The sequence below is a fragment of the Gopherus flavomarginatus genome, chromosome 1 (genome assembly GCF_025201925.1).
Source record: "Gopherus flavomarginatus isolate rGopFla2 chromosome 1, rGopFla2.mat.asm, whole genome shotgun sequence".
NCBI classification, from domain to species: Eukaryota; Metazoa; Chordata; order Testudines; family Testudinidae; genus Gopherus; species Gopherus flavomarginatus.
This window is the reverse complement of record NC_066617.1, coordinates 232,417,645-232,431,853: the sequence shown is the minus strand read 5'-3', so window position 1 is coordinate 232,431,853 and position 14,209 is coordinate 232,417,645. Positions and strand designations below refer to the sequence as shown.

At 41.6% G+C, this 14,209-nt stretch overlaps 1 protein-coding gene across 7 annotated transcripts in view; it reads left to right on the top strand.

Annotated features, from left to right (window-relative positions):
* Positions 1-14,209, top strand: part of GLRA2 (glycine receptor alpha 2) — a 166,529-nt gene that overhangs the window by 24,273 nt on the left and 128,047 nt on the right. For 2 of the 7 annotated variants that reach the window (XM_050964230.1, XM_050964210.1), the window contains exon 3: positions 6,850-6,917. In XM_050964230.1, coding sequence (XP_050820187.1) covers positions 6,850-6,917 — 68 coding nt within the window. Of the gene's footprint in view, positions 1-6,849; positions 6,918-7,011; positions 7,080-14,209 lie in introns of those variants that run through there. The other 5 variants (XM_050964238.1, XM_050964243.1, XM_050964259.1 and 2 more) reach the window with 5 other exon arrangements.

Below are 14,209 nucleotides of genomic sequence, written 5' to 3'. Positions count from 1 at the left end.
AGTAATTTATATAAACCCCTTTGTTCGGAGAAGCATGGAGCAGCAGTGGCACAAAGAGAGCAGCAGGAGGTGTTCTGACTTCTGACATGTAGGCATAGGACAGGGTTTCTCAAACAGGGGTCGCCACTTGTGTAAGGAAAGTCCCTGGCGGGCCGAGCCAGTGGGTTTACCTGCCCTGTCCGCAGGTCCAGCCGATCGCAGCTCCCACTGGCTGCAGATCACTGCTCTGGGCCAATGGGAGCTCCTGGAAGCGGAGGTGGAGCACTTTGCATTTGTCTTTGTTAAACTTCTTCCTGTTTACCTCAGACCATTTCTTCTACTTGCCCAGATAATTATGACCCTGTCCTCCAAAGCAGTTGCAATCCCTCCCAGTTTGGTATCATCTGAAAACTTAATAAGTGTACTTTCTATGCCAGTATCTAAGTTGTTGATGAAGATATTGAACAGAGCCAGTCCCAAAACAGACCCCTGCGGAACCCCACTTGTTATACCTTTCCAGCAGGATTGGGAACCATTAGTAACTACTCTCTGAGTACGGTTATCCAGCCAGTTATGTACCCACCTTAGAGTAGCCCCATCTAAGTTGTATCTGCCTAGTTTATTGATAAGAATATCATGCAAGACTGTGTCAAATGCCTTACTAAAGTCTAGATATAGCACATCCACTGCTTCTCCCTTATCCACAAGACTCGTTATCCTATCAAAGAAAGCTACCAGATTGGTTTGACATGATTTGCTCTTTACAAATCCATGCTGGCTATTCCCTTTCACCTTACCACCTTCCAAGTGTTTGCAGATGATTTCTTTAATTACTTGCTCCATTATCTTCCCTGGCACAGAAGTTAAACTAACTGTTCTGTAGTTTCTTGGGTTGTTTTTATTTCCCTTTTTTATAGATGGGCACTATATTTGCCCTTTTCCAGTCTTCTGGAATCTCTCCTGTCTCCCATGATTTTCCAGAGATAATAGCTAGAGGCTCAGATACCTCCTCTATTAGCTCCTTGAGTATTCTAGGATGCATTTCATCAGGCCCTGGTGACTTGCAGGCATCTAACTTTTCTAAGTGATTTTTAACTTGTTCTTTTTTTTATTTTATTTTCTAAACCTACTCTCTTCCCATAAGCATTCACTATGTTAGACATTCCTTCAGACTTCTCAGTGAAGACTGAAACAAAGACGTCATTAAGCATCTCTGCCATTTCCAGGTTTCCTGTTACTGTTTCTCCCTCCTCACTGAGCAATGGGCCTACCCTGTCCTTGGTCTTCCTCTTGCTTCTAATGTATTGATAAAAAGTCTTCTTGTTTCCCTTTATTCTGGTAGCTAATTTGAGCTAATTTTGTGCCTTTACCTTTCTAATCTTGCCCCTGCTAGGTCAGGGCTGGGCAAACTTTTTGGCCCAAGGGCCACATCGGGAAATACAAATTGTATGGTGGGCCATGAATGCTCACAAAATTGGGATTAGAGTGCAGGAGGGGATGTGGGCTTTGGGGTGGGGCTGGAGATGAGAAGTTTGGGGTGCAGGAGGGTGCTCCAGGCTGGGATCGAGGGGTTTGGAGAGCGAGAGGGAGATCAGGGCTGGGGCAAGGGTTTAGGGTGTGAAGAGAGGCTGAGGGGGTGCAGGCTCAGAGTGGCGCTTACCTCAAGCAGCTCCTGGAAGCAGCATCATGTCCTTGTTCTGGCTCCTATGTGGAGGTGCGGCCAGGTGGCTCTGTGCACTGCTCCATCTGCAGGCACTCCCATTGCAGCTTCCATTGGAGCATGTAGGAGCTGGAGCGGGGCCATGCTGCAGCTTCCTGGAGCCGTGTAGTGTGGCCCCAACCCAGCACCCTGGCCGGAGCGCCAAAGCGGTACTGAGCTGCGTGGTGCAGCTTGCAGGCTGGCTTAAAACGGCTTGCAGGCCAGATTCGGCCTTCGGGCCGTAGTTTGCCCGCCCCTGGGCTTGGCAGAATAAGTTTATTCTATTGTTGATACACGTATGTCAGTTCCACAAAATGCAATTTCATAGTCTCAGTACTACAGCAGGTGCCCAGAATTGTGCGTTGTCATAGTCAGATGATACCAGACACAATGTGTTCAGTTAACTAAGCTATTGTAAAGAGGAAGGCACTTAAAGATGATATTGGCTTTAGCTTGATGAAGCAGAATAATAATTTTGGCTCTATTTGTTTGTTCCAGCAAATTAGATCCTCGTAAAATACGTCGCAATTACTGCATTTCAGAGGTCCCTGAGATCTTTGTCCTTTTTTGTGCTTAATGGCTGAAATTGTCATCAATGAAGAACAAAAGAAATTTAAGGGTATTAATGGTTACAATATATTGCACTATGGAGAATGTTTCTAAATAGGCCCTAAAGGAAAGGGATTTCTATTTTTATTAGGCACTATCATACTTAGGGAAACAGCATGATGCACTCGAAAAAGACATCAGAGTAAACAAAGTACATTAGTCTTTGGTGAGCAATGTCACACTTACAAGTAAACATTCAGGGGACCACATGTGCATTTGGTCCCCCTACTTCTTGCCTCTTGTGAGTGATGTGTTGCTCCCTCTTCGCTCACACTTAACACTCCAGCTAGGTGTCTCTGTTTAGATGGAAGAAGAAGTGGTATTTGTTCAAAGCTCGTGGCAACTAAAATCAATATATGTTGTCCTGGTTCCTCTTCTCGTTTCAACAGTCTTCCTCCTGCAGGCTGGCATGGTGAAGAGGTGGTGCTTTGACCAGACTTTCTTCTCACCCCTGCTGGGGAGCATTAGACCCCTGTGGAGTGCAGACAGTAAGCAGAGCCTGCATTCTTCTGAGCATAGGCACCGCAATTTACATGGGCCATGCAGCATAGGAGGAAGGCTCGTTGATTTCCCCACTCTTCCCCTGTGCACCTCCATAAAGGCCAGCTACAATCTGGCTCTCAGTTTTTCACCTGGTCCTTAGGCAAACTCACTGATTTCAATGTGAGTTTGTCTGGTATAGGGTTAGATTATGCCTTTAGGTAAATCCCTGACCAAATGGGGTGTAAATTGCATCACTTCAGGAAGGCTCCGCACTTCAAAACTGGCACCTTTCTGAAGCCCAGTTACCACCTTACTTCTCCCTTGCTTTGGGAGGTGGAGGGAGTAATTTGCTGCTGTCTTCTATCACCTGCAAACTGCAGAATTCCCCAGGCCAGCTCGGCTGTGCTGTTCTGTATCACCTGCAAACTGCAGAGTTCCCCAGGCCAGCTCGGCTGTGCTGTTCTGTATCACCTGCAAACTGCAGAGTTCCTCAGGCCAGCTCGGCTGTGCTGTTCTGTATCACCTGCAAACTGCAGAGTTCCGCAGGCCAGCTCAGCTGTGCTGTTCTGTATTATCTGCAAACTGCAGAGTTCTCCAGGCCAGCTCAGCTGTGCTGTTCTGTATTACCTGCAAACTGCAGAGTTCTCCAGGCCAGCTCAGCTGTGCTGTTCTGTATCACCTGCAAACTGCATAGTTCCCCAGACCAGCTCGGCTGTGCTTACTGGCATATTGGTGACTGGAGTCAAGGCTCTGCTTATTCCTTATTCATTCATTCATTCCCTGCCCACCTGCAGTAGCACTCTCTTATTTCTCTATGCCCAGACCCAAGATGTGGGAATCCCACACTGAGCAATTGGTGGTGTTCTTACTTCCCTGTGAACGCACATAGATCGAGGGAGACTCTAGGCCTAACGAGAGAGTTTACAATGAGTTGTGACCTCAAGGGTAGGCCCTGAATATGCTTGTCATTCTTCACTCTGCCTGTTAGGATTTTCACATTCATTTTGTTCGTATGTGAAAAGAAGTGTTTTTCCTTCTCTATCTCTGATTGTGCTTACGCATCTTTCCACTCCCCCGACCCCCCAGTTCCTGTGCTGTGCCTGTATTGCATTCTTTGATTTTCAATAATTATTCTTTCCTTATATACCCCTTTGCCCAAATAAATGTCCAAGGAAAATTGTCAAACACCTGGGAATTGTTTTATACCTCTCCTATAATGACAACACCATTGACATTGTACTTAAAGAGAATCTGATTCATGCGAAGAAAAAAGTCACCACATGCAGACTGAACACTAGAGAGTACAGAGTTTGGATGAAGGTGAAAAAAACTCTCGAGGGCAAGGAGAAAAGATAAATCTAGAAATGACCATATCTAGTAAATGAGGCATTCAATATAAGACACCAGCACCAGAGAATGTGCATCAAAGGCCACTGACAAAAGCAGAGTTAACAACTGGAAAAGCCTCAGCAGACAATTCTATGCACACTTAATTCAATTCAGCAGTACTCCTGCGTGATGGAGTGTACAGACCCCCCTCTAGCAGCTAGCAGGGAGAGGCTTACATGCTACTCATAGAGAGGAAAGTCCACAGCTACATATCATAAATATGGGAACTGTCAAAAAAGCATGGCTCAGCCAACTCTGAAGAATGATCTCTGGGATACTGAGGGCTCGATTCAGGAAAATATTCTGTGAGATACTAAGTAGCCTCTAGTTACTGGAGGTTTGCTGCACTTTAAAGCACCAGGCCTCTTTTAGAAGGCTGCACACTAGGAAATCTGATTAGCTGGCAGTAGGCTCAGGCCTGCTGGGGAGATGATGGGATCGTAAATACTATGAAACCCTAGCTATCTGGCAGACAAGCAGTTCCTACTTCAGCTATCCTTTTTTGGGGCTAACGCCATTCAGAAACCAGGATGAAGATTTTTTCTTTAATTTTAAATAATCACAATAATACCTAGCTCTTATATGGATCCAAAATGTATAGGTAATCCAGTCAGCAGAATGTCAAAACCCTGGAGTATGGTTGCGCACTCAGCCATGGTTTATCCCATTCTAGAAGACTAAAAAGTAGCCAAAAATAATGTAATAATACTTAATGAAAGGATTAGCTGCATATCAAAACAGAGGACTTGATTTAACATCCAGTTTTGCTTGGTTTTTAGAGGTAGGGATTTGAGTAGTCAAATCAAGTGAAAGCTTGTGGGTTTTGGAACAGACCCGTATGGGTTTGGAACAGGCTCTGAAACCTCAAGTGCAGTTGAAGTGTTTTTTCTACTGAAATTCCAAATGCACTATTAGATGAGATAATTTTGAAGAAGGGATGCAAGTGTATGAAACTTTTTTAAATTAGAAGTGTTGTGAACACGCTTTCCTTAAAGCCACACTTCCCCTTGAAGGCCAACAAAGGATTATCCCCCACACCCTCTGTGAACTACTAACAAAACCAACAAAAAAAAAAATCTTCAAAAGGAAAAAAAAAAAAGGAATTAAGATGTGTGCCAAACTGGACTTCTGAGTCATTTTGCTTTTTTATTACATGTATCTCCTATTCTTTCCCTGTACATTATTTAACTAGGCCCCCATTTACACTGTGCAAACAGAGTGACTTCACTGGGGCTCTCTGCAGGTGCAGCCACCTATCTCACCTTATGAATGTTGCAGGACTGGGGCCATAGAGTGTAAGTTTATTTGGCAAATGCCTTTTTTGTCTGTAAAGTACCAATTTTAAATCATATGATGGATTTATAAATAAATGCAAATAAGGAACAACAAATTCATGCCTCACTGATATATTGGAATTATTTCAGGATAGGAAGGCGAACTTGCAGAAAAGGAGAAAGGATGCATTGGCAATATTTAGATATACAGAAATTGTTGGCCAATGAATGAATGCCTTCAGTGTGAAGATATGAAATGAACAAAATGTTAGGTTTACTAGACAGAAACTTGGGAGAAGGGAAGAAAAGGAAATGCTGTTAAAAACTACACCTCTGATGAGAAAAAGAAAACAATGAAGCACTTCATTTGCAGTAGCTTGTAGGCTGGTATTTGTTCCAAGACAAAAGAGAAATTTGCACAAAAACCTTTTGTTAATAAAACTAAGATTGCTGGACTCCACTGAAATGCACTTTTAAACACCCTCAAAGGAATGTTACTTTTTACTTTTACAAACATTCTATGTCTTTCATAAAAATGCAAATGTGAAACACAGAATTTTTAAATATCAAGAAAATTTTAAGATTAAAAAATTGGTAATGGGAAAATAGAAAACAAAGTCTGTAATATTAAATGCATATGTGAAATTTGCCACTGCCTGAATTCAATCATCTAGCCTTAGTCCAATCTGATTGATTAGGAATTCATTTAAAACCACCTCTTTGTTACATCATAGCAAAAGGGCTAGTAGTTAAAAATTAAATATCGTTTAGGCTTCCTTCATATTTTTACACTTCAGTGATTCTTAAATAATGAGGAAGGTTGGAGTTGGGGACAGAGGAAATATAGTGTTGCTGTCTACCAAAAGCTGTGCCTAGTCAAGATTGGTAGTGACCAAACATTGTTATGCTTAAGAGCCATCTTGGTGGCTGATGTGAAAAGGGTTGGTTTTCTGAATCCTGTTTTTAATGGACAGGAGTCTACGTTAATAGTTGCCCTTGTTGGAAGTCTCAGCAGAAAGGCCAAGGACTGAATGGAATAGGCACGATGACTGAACAGCCAGAGATGGTCTCTTCATCACTGGGCTGAGATGTGGGGCAATGTGGGACGATTACAATGCCACTGCCTGTGTTGTTCTGGTTTGGTGGATCAACAAAGAACTTTTGTGTCTAATGTTGTCAATCGAACACTTTTCATAAATCCTTACATGAAAAAAGTAAAACTATTTTCTGACAAAACCAGTCTAATCAAAGTAGTTGTGGTGATATTGTTTCTTTGATGGACATGCACATGACTTTGACTGTGAAATCGCACTTTTCTACTTAGTTTCATCCACATCTGTACCAGTCTGTACAGATGTCGATGGATCTGTGCTTTTGCTTCACTGTATATTGCAACATTTTTATTGCATTCCACAGGTCCTCCAGTAAACGTTACTTGCAATATTTTTATCAACAGTTTTGGATCAGTCACAGAAACCACAATGGTAAGTGTTATGATGCCACTGGCAAGAGAACAACAATACTTGATATGTCATGAACAGAACCTGTCAATTTTTCTATTTATTGTTCAACTTGCAGGTCCTCCTGTAAATGTTACCTGCAACATATTTATCAACAGCTTTGGTTCAATAGCAGAAACTACAATGGTGAGTGGGACTGAACATTGAAGCCATCTTGTGAAGGAGTGGGATGTGGTATAGAATGGTGCTATTATATACGGGATAGTTACTGAGTGCCTAAGCTACTAAGAATGTACCTATAGTATTAAAATACAATAAACTTTACATACCATAGTGCTAAAGGTTAGGAATAGCTACTGCTGGTGTTTGCTTTTTTTGTCATAAACGGTGCTCTAAATAATAAATACTTAGTCAAAGGGGTAAAAAAAGTATGGTTATGACTTAAATAAATGTAACCCCTGGATATACACATGGAAATCAAGCCTAACTCTAAGACAAATGTCTGATGGCTCTGTCTCACATTTGCATGATAATGCTACAATTAGAGCTTTACATATTTTAGTAATCTCCAGGGCTATAAATTAGAGTTGTGTGACATTTCAGTAATGAAACCGAAATGAACCAGATACAACTCTTCTGACTTCAGGTTTTGTTTGACCATTTCACCAAAATGTGTGAACCTATAGGGGCAATCTTAACTAGGTTTAAGTGAATTTGGACTATTTATGGTTTTGATATTGAAACCAGGAAAAACTCAACCCTATATCAGGTAGGCTGAGACAATTTTCTCCCAGATTTGCTTTGAGTCTTTGCTATTGTTTGAACCTGACAACTCAATGCAAAACTGAGTGGATGTTAATCTATATAATTAGGTTCAAAGAAAAGATTCCCCACAAATCCTTGTGAACCTGAAGTGCTGAGATTCATAATTTCTATTATAATTTAAAAAGAGAATAACTTTTGGTGCACATGCTCCCTTCTAGTGCTCATAATTCCTGTTAATGCTGAAGGGACTTTTTCAAAAACAGCATAGAGCTCCTGACAGGTAGCATTCAACCATCTTTCCAGTCACAGATTCTTACGCTACAAACAGGCCTATAGACTTTGATGGGGCTATACATGGAGCCAAGCTACGGTGATTGAAGGTGGTGGAGTCTTGTCCATAGTATTTTAAGTTTTCAACCCACTACAGAAACTAGAAATGGGTTGGCACCACAGAATGGATTCATATTTTGAATAGTTGAAAATTCTGGAGTATTTAGATCCAGGGATTTAGTTCAGTTTACTATAGATAAGGACTAGCTATATATTGCAATTTGGATTCAGATGTAACCTTCCCCTGCCCCCTCCTACCTAAAAATCAGGTGTAGTCACAACCTCATTGAAATGAGAATATACCTCACTCCACAACAAAATCCAGTGAGATTCCTGTGCACCACTTTAAAGGAAGAGCTGTGAGCTATTCTGAAGTAATCACACAGCAGTTCTGACACTGTTTTGTTTAGTCCCCTTATGGCTCCATCTTATGCTGCTGAGTGCCTAATAGACCTGCTGAAGTCAAAGACAGTAGAGATTTCTCAGCACTTGGCAGGATCAAACCCCTATAATCAACATCAAGCACATTATCTATAAAAAGACATGGCAAATCAGGCACAGGTTTTAAATAATATGGTTATAAATGTTACCCTGAAATGTTTGCATTCTGAAAGAACATGTGTGTATCTTAGCTAGTTAATAGATACCTGATTTAAATATTTATTTAAATTATGCCATCATTTTAAATTTTAAAAAGCACTGAAGAGATTTAGGAGCTCAAGTCCTACAGAAATGAGTGGGACTTATTCTCCTAAATCCTTTGGTGCTTTTGAAAAACCTTTATCTAACTTTTCACTAAAGAATCAATCAACTGCATTTTTAACAAACTAGGTAACTTTCTAACATAATATGGAAAGAGAGTGGCCCCAGTATAAACAATAAGGGAATACAGCAGAGTGGAGGCAGTATACGTTATAACTTACAGCAGTGGTTTTCAACCTGTGGTCCACGGAGCCTGGGGATCCGCAAACTGTATCTAAGAGGTCCGCATAAGGTGACAGTGAAAATAAAGTTTCAGATCCCAGAAAAGACATTCCATTTTTCTGATCAATCAAAAGTATGTGAATACCCCCACCTACAGGTCAAAACCCAGAAGTGTTGTTAAGTATCAGAGGGGTAGCCGTGTTAGTCTGGATCTGTAAAAGCAGCAAAGAATCCTGTGGCACCTTATAGACTAACAGACGTTTTGGAGCATGAGCTTTCGTGGGTGAATACCCACTTCCTCAGATGCATGTAATGGAAATTTCCAGGGGCAGGTATATATATGCTAGCAAGCAAGCTAGAGATAACGAGGTCAGTTCAATCAGGGAGGATGAGGCCCTGTTCTAGCAGTTGAGGTATGAAAACCAAGAGAGGAGAAACTGGTTCTGTAATTGGCAAGCCATTCACAGTCTTTGTTCTATCCTGAGCTGATGGTGTCAAATTTGCAGATGAACTGAAGCTCAGCAGTTTCTCTTTGAAGTCTGGTCCTGAAGTTTTTTTGCTGCAGGATGGCCACCTTAAGGTCTGCTATAGTGTGGCCAGGGAGGTTGAAGTGCTCTCCTACAGGTTTTTGTATATTGCCATTCCTAATATCTGATTTGTGTCCATTTATCCTTTTCCGTAGAGACTGTCCAGTTTGGCCGATGTACATAGCAGAGGGGCATTGCTGGCATATAATGGCATATATTACATTGGTGGATGTGCAGGTGAATGAACCAGTGATGGTGTGGCTGATCTGGTTAGGTCCTGTGATGGTGTCGCTGGTGTAGATATGGGGGCAGAGTTGGCATCGAGGTTTGTTGCATGGATTGGTTCCTGAGCTAGAGTTATTATGGTGCGGTGTGCAGTTACTGGTGAGAATATGTTTCAGGTTGGCAGGTTGTCTGTGGGCAAGGACTGGCCTGCCACCCAAGGCCTGTGAAAGTGTGAGATCATTGTCCAGGATGGGTTGTAGATCCTTGACGATGCGTTGGAGGGGTTTTAGCTGGGGGCTGTATGTGATGGCCAGTGAAGTCCTGTTGGTTTCTTTCTTGGGTTTGTCTTGCAGTAGGAGGCTTCTGGGTACACGTCTGGCTCTGTTGATCTGTTTCCTTATTTCCTCGTGCAGGTATTGTAGTTTTGAGAATGCTTGGTGGAGATTTTGTAGGTGTTGGTCTCTGTCTGAGGGGTTAGAGCAGATGCGGTTGTACCTCAGTGCTTGGCTGTAGACAATGGATCGTGTGATGTGCCCGGGATGGAAGCTGGAGGCATGAAGGTAGGCATAGCGGTCGGTAGGTTTTCGATATAGGGTGGTGTTAATGTGACCATCACTTATTTGCACCGTGGTGTCAAGAAAGTGGACCTCCCGTGTAGATTGGTCCAGGCTGAGGTTGATGGTGGGGTGGAAGCTGTTGAAATCGTGGTGGAATTTTTCCAGAGTCTCCTTCCCATGGGTCCAGATGATGAAGATGTCATCAATGTAGCGTAGGTAGAGAAGGGGCGTGAGTGGACGAGAGCTGAGGAAGCATTGTTCCAGGTCGGCCATAAAGATATTGGCATATTGTGGGGCCATGCTGGTGCCCATAGCAGTGCCACTGATCTGGAGATATATATTGTCATCAAATTTGAAATAGTTGTGTGTAAGTATAAAGGCACAGAGCTCAGCAGCCAGTTGTGCTGTGGCATCATCAGGGATAATGTTCCTGACAGCTTGTATTCCATCTGTGTGTGGGATGTTTGTGTAGAGAGCCTCTACATCCATGGTGGCTAGGATGGTGTTTTCTGGGAGGTCACCAATGCACTGTAATTTCCTCAGGAAATCAGTGGTGTCACGGAGATAGCTGGGAGTGCTGGTGGCATAGGGTCTGAGTAGAGAGTCCATATATCCAGACAGTCCTTCAGTGAGAGTGCCAATGCCCGAGATGATGGGGCATCCAGGATTTCCGGGTTTGTGGATGTTGGGTAGTAGATAGAATAACCCTGGTCGGGGCTCTAGGGGTATGTTGATTTCTTCTGGTGTTAGTGTAGGGAGTGTCCTGAGTAGATGCTGTAGTTTCTTAGTGTATTCCTCAGTGTTGTTGTTACCATAGAAACCCACAGTTTAGCGCCCTTTCTCACACTGCATCAAATGCCATGTCAAGCCCGTGCAACATTTATAGCTGAATTCTGTTCGGTCAGTTTTCAGTGTAAGACATCTATGGTGAGGGACCACAGGTTTAATTTCCAAAGAGGACCACAACTCCTTTCGAAATTTTTTAGGGGTTCACAAATGAAAAAGGTTGAAAAGAATTGACTTACAGTATTTATACATAGTCTTTTAAAATGACCTTGACAAGAAAATCAAAACAACATTGAAACTGAGAGGGAGGGGAAAAATCAGAATGCCACATAATTTATAACAATCAACAGACTTTATTTTCAGTATCCTTAAAGTCTTGGTAAGATTTCCTAAATCTAAAGGATTCTGAGAAGAAAGTTCTATGCACATAGCCATGGTTTTGCATTCAGACACACATTTTTCTGTAGGTCTTAGCAAAGAGAGAGAGAGGCACAGCATTACGTAGCAAAAATCCTGCACGTCACTGGCTTCACAAGATGGCATTCAATGAAAATATTTGCACGACCTAATGCTGATTGCATTAATTAGACCCCTTCATTGCTTTGATTAAATCCCCTCATTGCATTTTATTATCTATCAAATATGTTAATGTGCACCTTTTTAATGTTCATTAACACATTCTGCTGAAAAAAGCTAAACACTCAAGTAAATGAAAACAAAGACTGTTGGCTTCCTTGTTTTGCTTTATTCATAATATCTGCAGACAGTGTTGAATGAGTTCTGTTAAAGTGGGTGCTGTTCAGCCATTTGATATTGATTTTCCTAATACTGTTACCGCATTAATGACTAGTTTAGAGTATGTTTTCAAAATGTTCCTAGAGGCAGGCACCAATTACTACTCATCTACTTCATTTTCCAAAGTAAATTTAATTATGTGCTAAAAAGTTTTGCATCCCTTGTGATAAATAATGAAGGCTTTTTTTGCTATCTATAACTCATTTTGTTCCCGTCAAATTCTCTTGATGATTTTGACATAAAACTAAAATAAAAAAATTGCAAGTAGGTTATACATTAGATTGAAAATCAAAAGAAGACGCTCATGTGTCAGAGGACCAAAATGCTTAAAGTGCTTAGGTTTTAAGTACTAAAGGGGATATTTTCAGAACATTGCTTGGAAAAGGCATATTGAAAACCTTTGGGGGCCAAATTTGGCTCTCAGGTGAGCTCACTGGGAGAAAGGCAGGATTTGGGGCCTAATTCTGCAGTATTTACTCAGGCAAAATTCTTATTAACACCAACAGGCATTGTGTCTGACTTCTGAGTAGGACGGATACAGGAGTGAGATTCAACCCTGTAGGCCAGCATAAATCCCTTGCCTCACTTTAGTCCCACTCAAGCCCTCTTTTGAAGGTTTGAATGGAACTGAAGAGGTGGATATACTGTGTGAATGCCCCCTCAGAGGGGTGAATTTCATGTGGTATGCACAAGTTTACTGATCTGAATGCATGAGAACAATTTGACCCTGAGTAGACTGATGGAATGGGCCCTTTGTCCTTAAACGGTAACAGTTCTGCGTTCACAGCCAGCAGTGGTTTTGAAATGACTGCATAGTTTGATACCTTTATACTAAAGATGAAAGGTTGGTGGGAAACTGAAGTTAATTTTGTATTTTGTTGGTGGGCTTTTCTTAAAAAAACCCTACATATTAGTCCAGCTCCACTCCCTTTGAAATCAGTGGGAGTTTTATTGATGTTTTCAGTGGGAGCAGAGTTAAATCAATGCTAAGGACTTTTGAAAATTCCACCTTACTTATTTACTACCTTTATTTACTGAAATTCCTTAGCTTTGGGTGTTTTTTTATTTGTAATGGTATGAATACAGTTTGCAGTATGCATTTATGAAAAATATTTATTTTAAAAAAATTCAGTATATAAAACACAACTTGCAGTTCTGCTGTGAGTTTTCACTCTCAATTCTATGAAATGATCCATAGAGACAAAACACAGCCTTGTTAATTCTTCTGAATTGTAATACACAAATGGGATGGTATCACTTTTTTTTTTTATTCCAAAGGAAATTGTTTTCTTCCCTGTGAGGATGATGTACATTATGCCAGAACAGTTGTAGATAACAAAGGGCCTGATACAATGCCTTTTTATGTTAATGGGAGTTTTTTCATTGTCTTCGCTTTGGATCAGGCCTTATATTACGAAGAGTGGGCCAACTCATCCTTCATGTAACTCCGCTGAAGAAAGCAGAGATACAGCAGGGATGAAGTTGGTCAGCTGACATAACTATTTTGAATGCTTTTACACGTGCAGAATTAATCAGTAAAACCTCAGCACACAATAGCAGTGATTAAATATCATAGATGAGTAATTTTTCTCAAGTTGAAAGATTGAGTAATCTTTCTCAAGTTGCCAGAGAATTCAGTTGTTCATTGTAGCTAATGACCATGGGTTTTTAGCTATTGCCCTTGGAAAAGCTAAGAGCAGTTTATAGATTGACAAACTAATTGTTAATTATAGACATGCCTAATTGCAAGGAGATTGTAGTGCTGTTTGACATTTGGGATAAATTCTCTGCTGGCTTCAGTGGCATTCCACCCACTTACTCCAGCAGATAAATTAGCCCTTTCTTTACAACCAGTAAAGTGCAATAGAACTTTGTTGTGGCTGCATGGACAGTATCATCTTTTCACTATAAAAAATGGGACTGCAAGTTAGCCACTTAGGCCCTGGTTCAGCCAGGTATTTAAGCAAGTGCGTTACATTAAGCATACGAGTAGTCTCACAGAAGTCTGTGTACTCAAGCACCTGGCTGATTCAGGGCCCTACAACAGCTCTCTGCCAGATAATATTAATATTTAGAATTTATATAGCATACTTCTCTGACACAGCATTGTGCTGTTTAGGCTGGGAGGGGCAGCTGATTCCGCCAGACACCTGAATCACATCCTTGGGGGAATAAAGCCCTGTTGGGAAAAGGATGGGATAGAAAAAGGCCCTACCGAATGCACAGCACTCTGACAGCTAGCACTGCTAGCACAGCAGCTGTCTGCAGCCCGAGTAATTTAGAACAGTCCTGCAGCTCTTCTAAGTTACATTGCTGCCTATTTTGGTTCCCAGCTGGCCCAGGACCTTCTACCGCCCTTTCCGCTCAGCCAATTTCCTGAGCTGTGCTAATATTAACATGATGCATC